Source organism: Erithacus rubecula, assembly GCF_903797595.1.
Source record: "Erithacus rubecula genome assembly, chromosome: 6".
Lineage (NCBI taxonomy): Eukaryota > Metazoa > Chordata > Aves > Passeriformes > Muscicapidae > Erithacus > Erithacus rubecula.
Window position 1 is genome coordinate 52,433,644 of NC_136688.1, and position 13,138 is coordinate 52,446,781.

The window sequence follows — 13,138 nt, forward strand, 5'->3', positions numbered from 1 at the left end:
CAGCCTGTTGAGGAGGGAGAGAAAGGGCAGACGGGTGGCTATGACATGCACATGGCACAGTGGCACATCAACTTTCCCCTGCAAAGACACAGAAGGGATTGAGAGTCCAGGTTTTCCTTTAATTCTTGAGGGACAGAGGCTTCACTTCCCCTTCTGCAGATCCAGTATTGTCTGTGGGCAGTTTTTAAATGGACTGTGAGAATGTCATCAATCTAATGCTCATCCTCCTGCTAGGTCTTTGCCTTCATGTCTGCCTTTAGAAATGGTATTTGATTTAGTTATGGAGTGAGACAGGCTACAGTGTGCTGCCCCATCCTTCTGACAGTCCTCCTAAATCCCCTAAATTTAGTTCAGCAGTTTAATACCTAGAAGGATATATGTTATTGGACTAGACTTAAAAGTAAAGTTGCCCAAACTCTGGAAACGAGTTCTGGAAACATGAGGGTTTTATTAAGTACATTTAACTGCCTGTTTTTAGATTATCTGAGGAACAGATTAAACTGATTTTCCTAGTAGCACCTCAACTATTAGATACACATGCATGCAAAACCACACCACTTTTGTTCATAGTTGCAAATAATTTGCATTTCTGCCTCTTCCTGCAGGTGTCACAGCAAGGCAGAAGGTATGAGAGAACCTCTCACATCCCTGAGTGCTGCCAGCTTCTGAGACTCCAGGTTCTGCATCAATGAAATGCCACCATGGACAACTTCTGCCCCATGAAGACCCTCAGCCTCTTCTCATGCAGCCTTTCACTCCCCTCCCCAGGACCTAAAGAGCCTCCCAAGAGACTTTGGACCCCTCGGCCTGTGCCCACAGGCACCTGTGGGGCAGGGGATGGTTCTGTGCATAGTGTCAGTGAAAGGGTCCTGGAAGCCAAGTCTTTCAACCTGCTCTTAGGCCAAACTCCCCTTGAAATGACATCTGAGTGTAGCCCAAGAACAGACTGCAGTGTTCACCCCTCAAAAGTGTTAAAAAAAGCAGTGCCCCAACTAAATTAAGGGTATAAATTAAGCAGTGGCTGTACCATCACGAGTGGAGGTGTGTTAAGTCCCTCTTCTCATTGTCAACTGACTACTTATATTGGACCAGGTCCAAGACCCAGATTAGACAAATGTATTTTTACCCTCAATCACTTAAAGCAAGGGAAATTGGTTACATGGGGGGGAAAAAAGTAAAAGAAGTATGTATTTTAGTAAGCATATGGCCATATAAACAGTGTCTGGTTCCTACATGATGCTTATGTGCAATTCAGTTGAAGAGCATCAGTAATCTTAAGCAGTCTTGTCACACATGCTGATGCATCCATCAGCTTTTGGAGAACCAGGGCCCTGGTTTCTCTTACTAAAGCAAAAAGAAGAGGTTTTCTAGAGTGCTCTATTGGACACATTTTCAGCTTATCCTGTAGTAAATCTCTGGGTTTGACTTCCATTGTCAGCTGCTTATACTCAAGAGTCTATGTCCAGGCTGCAGAACATGTGGAATTGTTACTTTGGCTTTAAAACTGGGACTGTGCAGTTCTGTGTTTTCAAAATTCAGAGCTTTATTTCTCAAGTTTTGTAATAACATTGTATAATAATTTTGTACATAGCTGTCCATTTAAAATGATCTATGTTTGTTGAATCTGTGGTATGATATGTGGTGAAACATAAATCCAGTGGAAGAGCTGGGTACATTTCAAAACTGTTCATTTACATGGTGACTCACTGTGGCTAAACTAATGTGCAGGTTAAAGCTTATTTTGCTTTGCTTAATAGGACTTGTACTGTCCTTGTAATACTGAAAACTTAGAAGTGAAACCAAGAATTAAATCACTGGTTTGTTTTAACCAAGGCATCACTATAAGCATATTGAGAACTGGTCAACAGGAGCAGAGATGAGTTGAGAACAGGTGGGGGGGAAGGTTCAGTGCAGGAGACACTGCAGAGTAGCACAGCCCTGTTGCAACAGAAAACCCATTCCTGCTGGCAGAAGCAGGATACCCCCAACATTCCCTGTAGAAACATGTCACCCAGGTTTGATTTGCAGGACTGTCTCTATCACATCTACAAGTTTCCCCTTTTTTTTTTCCCTGTTTTCCAATCTTAGAGCACATCACCCAGCACCATCCTTTTGCTCTTCCATCTGCTGCTCTCAGATTAGACTCCAAGCTGCAAAAACTCAAGTATAAAACACATTATCCCTGCTCTGTGTTTCCAGGAGAGCTGCAGCCCAGGCTAGGAGGGCACAGCCAGCCTCCTCCTCACCACCCCACTGTTTGGTGAATAGCAACAACATCATTTGGAGATGCTGGACTGGGGAACAAACAGGTTTTCTGAGTGTTACCTAGGGAACTGTTCCTGCTGATGCCCCCCTGACTGCTCATTTCAGATGCTACAGCATGTGTCCATTTCTCCATCTGGGTCTTTCAGCTTCCCTCATTTCCACAGCCAGAGTTTTATTACTCTGTGTGCTTACCCTGGCCTTTAAAGAGAGGGGTTTTGGCATTATCTTTCCCCTGCTTTCAAGAGTTTACTAGGAAATGGGTTATTTTGAGCAACCAGAGGCTCTTTGTTCAGTAGTCATCTGTAAATTATCAATTCAATCACATCCCAATCAGCAGACTCGAGCACAACATTTATAATTTATTGCTCCAGAGCAGCTCTGCTTCCATTACAGTGATTATTTAAGAAGAACAGAAGAAAAGAGTAAGAGCAGGTCAAAGACTGATATTCATCTGGGATGTGCAGTTTTGTTCTATTTATGAGCTTGAAATAAAGCTCATGATCCTGAAGATTTTTCAGTGGTTGAAAGATTAAATTAATTGTTGGTAAAAAGAATATCACAGCCAATTCAACAGAGCTGTGGTCATTTAAGTCAACCATGAGTGCAGACCTCAAAATAGAATTATTGTGGTGTCTGACAGTAACTGCACATGGAGTCTGGTATGTAAACCAGGCTGTGACCACCACAGGCTTCTTACTGCCAAATAAATATTTATGATAAAATGGAAGTACGGGAGAAATCAGCAGAAGTCTTTTCCAAATATTTCATATCAAAATTCAGCTATGTTTAGTGAGGTGGATTTTCAGGGTTAGTTTTTGGGGAGTTTTGGTTGGTATTTTTTTTTTTGTTACAATACTGAAAATACTTCCACATTTAGAATAAAATAAATACTTAGTGAGTTTCCTTTCTCTGGTGGGGATGGGGCAGACCTATGATTCATGAGAATTCATCCATCAAAGTCCTGTTTTTTCCACATAGGATATAAAGCATGTAATTGTCATATATGCTTAGTAATAATTGCCAATTGCTTTGCTCTTCTGCCAGCTCCCTCAGTGCTCTGGGGTGGATCCCATCCAGCCTCATGGATTTGTGAGTGCCCAAGTGGCACAGGTCAGTGATCATTTTCTCCTGGATTGTGGGGGACCTATTCTGCTCTCTGTCCCTGTCTGCAGCTCAGGGGGATAACCAGGAGGAGAACCAGGCTTACTGTTAAAGACTGAGGCAAAGAAGCAGTCTTTTCCTCATCTGTGGTGATAATGTTCCCCTTCACATCCCATAAATGATGGAGATTTTCCTTGTCCCTCTCTGGTTGGTGGTACATTTATAAAATCACTTTTTATCATCTTTCACAGCAGTGGCCAGGTTGACTTCTAGCTGAACTTTTGCCTTCCTAATTTTCTCTCTACATGACATTTCACCATCCCTATAAATGTTCAAGAAACAACTTGATGTGACACTTAGTGCTGTGGTTTAGTTGGCACAGTGTGTTTGGTCAAAGGTTGGACCTGATGATCCTGGAGGTCTTTCTCCAACTTTAATGAGTCTATGAAAAGAAAAAGAGCTATAAATGGAACTATATCTAGTTCATGAGCACCACCCAACTTTGCTCTGTACTTGTGCAATCTCAAAGCCTTACCAGGATCTTTTGGGCTGAGTGTGCCATTTGGTCCTCATTCCATAAAGCCAAGGGAGCTGAGAAATAACTTCTGTTCCAGTTAGAAAGAGGCAGGATAAATTGAAATAAAAGAAAAATGCATAAGCCTGTTTCGGCAAAATTAACCAGTTTCCATTTGTCTGAACATAAAGCCTGGATCTACATCTTCATATTTCTGGTACACAGTGATCAACCAGGTACAACACACAAGCTCACCAGTGCTAAACATCAGCACTGCAGGAACCCTGGCTCATTCTGTCTGTCTGGTAATAGTCATGGCCATGAAATATGGATGAACATGATAGTCATGAGGTTATATCCACATAACGTGTCTGAAAGCAAATAGAGTCATGAACCAGCTCCATCAGAAACCACATTTTGTTTGGTCATCTCAAAATCAAAACAGGGCAGGATATGATTAACAGCTTTCCCATGAGTAGAAGTGTGACTACAGAGGGTTAAAAATGGGGCAGTTATAGTCACAGGACCTCTCTAAATGTTTGCAGTTACTGCATGGTGTCAATCTTGCACATTAACCATATGATTTGCAATGGGAATTAGGTCCACAGTAAAGAAAAATGTTCCAAATTCCTTAGTTCAGAGCAGGTACCAGACTGCAAATACCAGGGGAGAATTTGATCACTGCAAGTTAATCAACATATCCAGTCATCTCTGTAGGTAACTCACCCCTTCATCTGTGCTGTGCTAGCACTCAATTCACATTAGGAACTCTCTAGTGCTCTCTTTGCTGCAGCACAAACAGCTCCTGCAAGAGCTGTGTGTGACAATTCACACAGAGCCAGGTGTCAGTAGGAATTAGCAGGAGCCCTGTGCTTCCCTAATGGAGATTTTAAGCAGGCTCAGCTTGCATTACTCAAAGTCAGAAGACAAGAATCACTCTGTGGCAGTCAGCTCCTATCAAGTCAGCTTAGATACACTCCCAGCCTGTCAAAGTAAGTTTTTTTCTAAGATCAGCAGTCTTTGCTGATGACACCTACATTAATGCAGTTATGGTTGGTTTGCCCTGCTCAGGGCATGCAGAACCTGATGTGTTTGTCTGGTATTTATGTGGCTTCATACAGCATAATCTGCTATAAGTTTAGTCATGAATCAGGGACAATTAATCACCAAATCCATCAATCAGAATAGATGAAGAAAGTGGAAAAGCAGAGGCAGCACATGCAAAAAGGCTAACAGGTCTATGAAATCTGGTGCTGTAATCCTCTGAAACCCACAACTTGATTTTGTAATTGAAATTAAACCCTCATTAGTACACAGTTTCCAGGACTCATCCTTTGAGACCAATAGGTTTTTCTATACACTTTGCCATGTTTTGTATCTCCATTTGTTCAGATTTTCACAGCTCAGTTAAACAAAACCAGAGTAGTGATGATGATCCTCTGAAAGGGAACTTGGACAAAACCATTTCCAAGCAATATTTTTTATGGTTCTCTGTTCAGCAAGAAGCAGATACAAGAGAAGCAGAAAAGACTGGAGTAATAAGAGTTCAGAAACCCTTTCAGGTCTGTGTGTTAATCCTCTTTGGTAAACCAGTGTTACACACAGAACAATAAGCCCTAGGGGTAGTGACTGCATTCACTGTACCAGCAGTGTACAAATCCATCCTGAATCACAGACAAATGATTTGTTTTTCTGAAATACCTCCTTAACTGGAGAGACCTCAGGGAGAACAGCACCAGGAGGAGGTTTTCTCCCTCTGAGTATTTTCAACTGTTCTACCTTGCTGGGGATCTAGAGGACAGAGAAAGACCCTGCTCTCCACAGGGCATGTTCTGTGACACACTCAGCTGCCTGCAGAGGTCTGGGTGCAAACCATAACACAACAGTGTGTAGATCAAAGGAGAGCCAGCACAGCAATCTCTCCAAACCATGACCTATCTCAAACCTAGCAAATATCCAAAGATTAAAGCTATTATATCCTGTCTTTAATCCCTTCAGCTATATATGGCCCAATTGAAGCAACTGTTGACATTTCTCTCAATTTTAGAGTTCATCCCTATTCTCTAGAGTACATCTTCTCCCACCCTCCTGCTTTTCACAGCCCATCTCCATACTCTACATACACCTTTCCATGGTTTCTTGACCTGCCTCATCACTCTGCTGAGGGCACAGAGAGCAGCAAAGTGATCTTAGCAACATTGTCTTCTAACATCTGCCACCCACAGCTGCTGCTTCTGCAGCACATCCTGAGATTCCTGCCTTACCACCAGCTGCCAAAAAGTGGAGCCAGTTCCCTTAGAGGAGTTTTTCATTAATTCCATCCCTAGGACAGAATCCACAGGCATTAAGTACACACACTTCACAGCCACATTCCTGCCAGCAGCAGGGGCAGTTACAGAGTGAAAAGTGAGTGCTTTCACTTTGTTTCCAACTTTTTCCAGCTGCTTCCAGTTTGCAACAGCTTCCAGCTTTTTGATACAGGGAAATGGAGGCACAGCAGTAGCTGAATCTTAATGACAGGTGGATTGCAAAGACTAAAGAGGGTTTTGACAGATAGAGAACTGGAATGAAATGCCAGCGATTTGGGCTACTGAGATTACTCATTTTCTGCCACTGGCTTCCTAAGAGGCTGTAGACAAGCACAGAACCTGTGCCTCAGTTTCCCCATCTCTAAAACGGGGGTAATGGCTTCCTTTGAAACACTTTGACCAACACAGATGAAAAATACCACAACAGAAATATTGTTATCAATAAGAAAAAAAAAATCTCTTTTTCTCTTTACTGTTTGCAGCCATACTAGAATCAAAACAAAAAGGAAGAGGGGAACTTGCAAGGAATCACTGTTCCCCAAAGGCTTGCCTTACCCCAGGCTGCAGAAAAACCTTGAAAACCTCAGGAATGTATCTGAAAGGAAAAGAGTGAATGTTATAGTGAGAAGATTATTTGTGCAAGAAAGGATTAAGATTTCTATTTTCTCCTACTTCTTATTTTTATCCTTGTAAGAATCATAATCATCAAGAATAAATTACACATGTTGCAAAGTCAACAGTGAGGAATATTACACCAGGGGCATCTTAATGCAAGTTAATGCCTGAGTCTGAAGCAAAGCAAGTGGAGCCCATTGGGAGCTAATGAACAACAGCTTTGTTCTAGTTAGGAGCAGCTGTCTGCATAAACAAGTGACTAGCCCTCTCCCCAGTTGGGTTATACATCCTGCTGCTCAACTCCAGCCATTTGGTAAGAAGTACTTCTTCATATCCTCCAAACTATTTTACACTGCAGATATTGACTTTGTGCTTATGCTTTGGTGGTTATCTTCAATGTGTGTGGGGCACAGATTTTAAACAACTTCCCCCTCAAGAGAAACCTTTTAGGTATCTATACCCACAAGGGGAAATATCAGGTCTTCTGAAACATTCATTGAAATCCCTGTTTATACTATAACAGTGACCAATAAATGAAGTTCCCATTACAAAGAAATTCAAGTTTTACAAAATATGATAGCCCCATATCAGTTCATTAGCAACACAAGCCATGAAAAATTGGGAGTGTTTATATGATCCAAGTAAGATCATGTAAACAGAGGTAAGATATCAGATAAAAAGGTAAGATATTGTTTTAATCAGACTGAAAATTCTAAACCCTATGCCATCAAAATACACCTTCTCTTTCAAGGCTAATGAGAAGTGTGCCTATTTTCAGCACGTCAGTAGTCAGATAAAAAAGTGGAAATGAAAGCCTATATTGTGGTGGTTCCTCAAGTATCATCAGCTGTCACTGAGAACAGCTTCAGAGTTAATTGCAAATTAACTGATTCAACAAGATTATCAGAATTAGGCTGATGTATTGAGTCAATTTCTGTTCCCTGCCCTGCCTAAGTGGTGCCAGTGCAAGTGCTTGTCTGGCTGCATTGAGATGTTTGTACATTTATGTATGTATCCACCAGGGACAGGAGGTTATGCTTTCTAAGGAGAATTTTCACACAGAGATTTCTTTTTAAAATATACCCATAAGCTCACTTGAACATTATCAGCAATGTAAGTTGCAGCTGCCTTGAAGTTATACCAAAGCTTTAATCTTTTTAAAAGCATGGATTTCTCTACATAGTCTGTAAAGTATAATCTTTGGAGACACATTATTATAAGCCTATTTATCATTCAAAGCATATTAGCTATTTTTTGTATAGTGCTATATGTTAGTAGGATTTTTTAAAAATAAGACTTTTCTTTACACAAACCCTGCAGCAATTTAGATGAACTCTCTGATTAAAAGAAAAAGAGCTTCCTAATTAATAGTCTTACTGATTCTCCCTATAGCTTAATTAAAATAAACAAGCAGCAGAATTTTAACGTGAGCATTTCTAGTAAGATTTTTTTTTTAATCAGCTCATTTTACTCCTAATATTTCTAGCAGAAAGTGGCTTATTTCTCATTAGGCTTTCTCATTTCTCATTAGGCTTTTTCATAGGGCTGAATCCTTCACTTGTCCTGTTGGGGCAATTACAGACATATGTACAAGTTTACCACAAAGACTGTGAAGTCCTAAAGGGGATACATTAAGTTGTTTACTTAAATTAAATGTAAGCCTGCTTTACCTTTGGGGAAACTGTTTATTTGTGAAAAAAACATATGGAAACCAACAACAAATTAATTCAAGTAAACTGCAAATGTGGTTAATATTAATTTTCTATTATAGGCTTTGACTTAGTTATTTTAACTGGTACCATTTAGTATGTAAATCAAATGTTATTTACTGGCTGATTCAACATTTAATGTTTTTAATGTAAGCCATTCTTACTAAATTAAGACTAAAAAATATCAAAATTTTATTGCTTTCTTTCACCTTAGATGCATTGGTTCACAATTTTACTGAGGCTGTAAGAGCTGGAGATTAGCATCACCATGAACTGCTAGGTTTCAAAGACAAGCTGTTCCAGACTATAGCAGATGCTTTACAGGTATACTGTGGACCAGAGATGCATCAATTCAAGGTTTTAATGCAGCTCCCTTAATGAGTTTTTTCAGTGTTAGTAACTGCCCAAAATTGCTGTGTCGGGGAAAATGGTCATTTGTATTAACCTAGCTCTTTGAGAACACCAATGTGGTGTGTATACCAAAAAAATCTCTCATGCTGCACTGGAAATGAAAATCCCCACCTAGTTGAAACTGCTGATGCTATTAATGTGTGTTTTGTTCAAGATTGGGATGACAGGGTGCTTTCTTTCTGCCTACACATAGTGCCTAAAAATGCTGCACCTACCATGTCATTTCTGGAGCATTAATAGTTTGCTCACTGCTCCTTTTAGCACACTGCTTCTGCTATTTTTGATGGTCATTGCTGTAGAGGTTTTAAGAGAGAAATCACACAGCAGCTCCAGCTACTGAGATTAAGTGTCCCAGGACACTGCTCATCCACAAGAAATGCAATTGTTTTCAAAAGAAAGGTTTGCTCAGTCAAGCAAACTAAGCCAAGTCTTGAGCCATCAAATGATCTACTAACTTTGATAGGACTGTCTCCATGTTTAAAACTGGGCATACATACAAGAGAGGGATTTCTGCAGTCTTTTGCAATAAGCTCTGGAATAAACTGTAAAGTCTCAAGACAAATATAAGGAGTTTTCCCTAGATTAAAGTTTGCTTTAAGGGCAAAATAGGAAAGATAATCTTATTAATTTAAATGCTTACCAGTCATTTGTGGTCACAAATACCTAAGCAGCTCACCCTGAATCTTCCTCCTTCTCAGCTGTACCTTGTTTACTTTATTAGGCTTTTTTGAGAGTTTCTCTTTAAATCCCCTGCACCCTTCTGCCCTCAAGGTAAATTGTGGGAAAAGGGTTTTTCAGGGTTAAGTGATTCTGTCCCTGCTGTTTGAGATGTCCCCTCTATAGAGCAATTGTAGGAAGTTCTGTAGGAGGAATCTCTGTGTCCTTTCATCCATCCCACCAAATGGCTGATCAGCACAGGGGAAAAAACAACCAGGTAAGGGTTTACTATGCTGAGAGCACTTGCACTGTCTTTTTTATATGTATTATAGCAAGAATGTGGAAGGATCAAGAGAAGTCAGAAATGAGCCTTATGGGCAGAAGGACTGCCTTGCTCCTGGCTGGTCAAGGTGAAATTGCTACAAGCTCTCACTTGTAAAGCTGGAAGTGTTCTGTTGCTTACCTTAACGTGAAGGTCACTGTTATTTCTGTGTCTCTGTAGGAATTGTGAGTTGTGAAGAACTTTGCTAATCCATGCACCTCCTCGTTGTCTCGTAGAGCAGGAAAATGGGACCAGCCCAAGCCATGGAGAGTCTGCTATCAAGCATGAACTTCCCAAATCACCACAAAATAGTGTCTAGAAGATCTGTTCCAAAGGTGAACAAATGCATCCAAGTTAATATGGACTTGGAAGAGGAGAACCCCAGTGCCCTGAGCCTTTCTCCAACAACTGGCCTTTCTGGGAAGTCAGAGCATTGTGCAGGGAACACATCACCTTCCCAGAAAGATGCTCTCTCTTCCTCCCAAGAGCAGCCTGTCTCGCCAGCTCTGCTAGCACAGCTGCCTGCACCTCCACCCTTACCCCCTGGCTGCAAGGTGCCTCTCCCTCCTGTCTCCATGCTCCCCTCTCCTCAGCCATGCAGCAGTCCTGGGTGCAGCCACCCTGCCTGTGGAAGTGGGGAGCAGCCCCACGCTCAGACCCCGAGGCTGAGGATGAAGGTGCTCCACTGGCAGAAGCTCCCCTCCGACGTGGTGAGACGTACGTGCTTGTTTGTGACACTGGGCTGGTGGGCTCGTGCACTTTGCAGCCAAAGGAAAGCACTGATGTTGGGGGACTAAACATTCACTCATAAGTCAGGTTACACATATGGTCCCATTGCTTGCTCTCAATTATAATCACAAAATAAATATGGAAAGGCAGTCCTCTGCCAATTACTGCAGGAAACAATAGTTTGGGAGAAGCTCTGAGCTGAAGCTCTGTGGCTGCTGAAATTACCTTCTCCTAACCTCTCAATCTCTATTTGTTACTTGTTAAAGGAATGTTGTGAGTCTGCACTGATTAAGGTTTGCAAAACATTCTGTGTGGAGTGGAAAGCTCCTTTGAATGGTCATGTTCTGTAGCTCTTCTTAATGAACAGCTGGCACATCACCACTGAGTGAAGTCTCAGCTGAAGCCTTTGCTTTTTATGTTCTTGCACAGACAGAAGATTCATCAGCCAAGATCTCAGGCTGAACGCTCTTGTAAGCTGGGAAATGTGTACCCTCAGGGCAGCCCCAAACTTCATGTCACACTGACTGTAGGGCATGTGGTTTGTGTGGTCTTTCACACACACACAGAAAATAACCCTAAGAGTCTGTGGTTACCATGTACTAAAGGAGCTTGAAAGTCTTGTTCAACTTCCAGCAAAGAGGCTGGAAACACATCTCCAGTTTTGCTGCATTTTTTAATATTCAGTTCACACAACACAGATCTCAGTTGTTCCTTGACTGTCTCCAAGACAAGGGGACATCAGGGGCAAGAACTTGCTGCTGTGATAAAATATATTAGCACAGATGCAAAAAACTGAGCTGCAGACTGCTTTTTGTGCAGAAACACAAAATGAGATTCATCCCCAGTGCATTCAGTGTCACTGCTGCAATCTCTCCTAAAGCAAAAGGAGGTGAGATCCTATCTTAAAGGTTCCAATATACAAGTTCATATTTTGAAATTCTATTTCTTATTTGGATAGGTCCTGATGATTCTGACAATAATATTTGGCTTGGGAGTCTTTGTCTCTTGCAAAAAGAGATGTTTACCTAATTGGATGCAATATCTCCTGTTTTGGTGCCACAATTCTTAAAAGTGATGCTGGTCAACAAAAGCAAAAGCAATTTGGAGCAGCCCATTAAGTTCATCTGCTGCCTTCAGCTCAGTGAATTGAATGTGGCAATAATCTTCCAGGTTTAATTAGGCTTCAAACCTTTGGGATGCTCTCTGTGGGAGCTGTCACTCTTAAATAATTCACATTTGTCCAGGGCTAATGAGCATCATATTTCATTCATCCTCGAAAGTGTTTTCTCTTTTACAAATCACAGTGCCTTGAAAGTGCTCCTCAACCTCTGTGGTCCATCTTGAGCTTTTCTTCTCTTCCAGAAAGCCACTCCATATGGTCTGCAAGGCCAAGCAGCAGCAAGGAGCCTGTGGAACCTGACTATGCAAGCTTGGAGCTTCTTTTCTCTGTCCCACCAACAAGATCTACAGGGAAAACAAGGCTAAAAAGAAAGAAAACAAATGAGGTACTTGGACTGTCCACTTTTTGTAGAAAACGGCAAAGTTCTTGGAAGTGAAAAATTTATACATCCTTTATGGTCATCAATCATTTGTATTAAGAAAGTTTGAAATGTTTTGAGATCCACTGCCTTAAAGAAAAACATAGGGGAGGTTTAGAATGAAACAGGTTGAAGTAACTCTGCTGAGTCTTCATCTGAGACAGGGAGGACATGGAAAATTCAATATCAATTCTTATAGGCTGGAATTAACAAATCAATTTCCTTCTCTGTGCCTTTGCCTCTCTCTCTTTCTAAAATAGATCTAATAGCCTGTATTGTTGTCAATTCCTTGGGGTTTGATTAATGAAGATTATTGATAATATTATTATCAAAAAAGAATCTCTCCCTATAAACAGATAAAAGCTCTAGAAAATCTGTAAGGTAAATGTATTTCTAGCTGATTTTGTTTCCTTTTTACAGATCACATTCATAGGTCCAAAGAAAAGTCTCCTTCTGAGTATATTTCTGAAGCAATTTAAGTGGTAAGATTTGGAGAATAATACATCTGAATTACTGATTTGATGTGTCTATGTGTTTATTCAGATATTAAATTATTTTATCAGAAAGACTTTGCAAGTACTATCTTTCTTTAACAAGAAGTCAACTTTTCTCCTTTTTTTTTTTTTTTATAATAGTGAGAGGTGACAGTCTCTTTCCAAACAATTAATATAATTTTTCAAACTGGTATTAAATGTAGAATGGACTACTAATTCCTAAAGAGACAGTATTCATAAATAACAGTCCAATTATATAGAAATATATTTTTCTTTGGTATTATTGTCATAAATATTAAATTCTGGCAAGAACTGCTGGTGAAGATTGTTGAATGGAAGTTTCAAGTCACTTCATTGCTTTTAAAGAGGCATCTCCAGGAGTTCAGATCCAAAATCATAGTTTTTGTGTGCAGTTTTCCTATAAATAGGAAACAGTTTGAATAATTAAACAAGTGGAAATTTACTAAGTCACAG

At 40.6% G+C, this 13,138-nt stretch overlaps 2 protein-coding genes across 14 annotated transcripts in view; both read left to right on the top strand.

Moving 5' to 3' along the window:
- The window catches only part of LOC306802956 (inverted formin-2-like), a gene marked incomplete at its 3' end in the record, with an annotated part of 40,427 nt that extends 38,559 nt beyond the window's left edge, over nucleotides 1-1,868 (top strand). For all 3 annotated transcript variants that reach the window (XM_079307695.1, XM_079307693.1, XM_079307694.1), the window contains one exon: nucleotides 606-1,868. In XM_079307695.1, coding sequence (XP_079163821.1) covers nucleotides 606-631 — 26 coding nt within the window. The remainder of the gene's footprint in view (nucleotides 1-605) is intronic.
- LOC306802957 (inverted formin-2-like) overlaps nucleotides 1-13,138 on the top strand; it is a 52,914-nt gene that overhangs the window by 18,513 nt on the left and 21,263 nt on the right. For 2 of the 11 annotated variants that reach the window (XR_013774527.1, XM_079307697.1), the window contains exons 1-4: nucleotides 9,504-9,858; nucleotides 10,140-10,620; nucleotides 11,995-12,137; nucleotides 12,591-12,652. Coding sequence is in view for 9 of the 11 variants with exons in the window: in XM_079307697.1 (XP_079163823.1) it covers nucleotides 9,826-9,858; nucleotides 10,140-10,620; nucleotides 11,995-12,137; nucleotides 12,591-12,652 (719 nt within the window). In the remaining 2 variants the exon portion in view is untranslated. Of the gene's footprint in view, nucleotides 1-2,983; nucleotides 3,376-5,949; nucleotides 8,838-9,502; nucleotides 9,859-10,083; nucleotides 10,621-11,994; nucleotides 12,138-12,590; nucleotides 12,653-13,138 lie in introns of those variants that run through there. The other 9 variants (XM_079307700.1, XM_079307703.1, XM_079307699.1 and 6 more) reach the window with 9 other exon arrangements.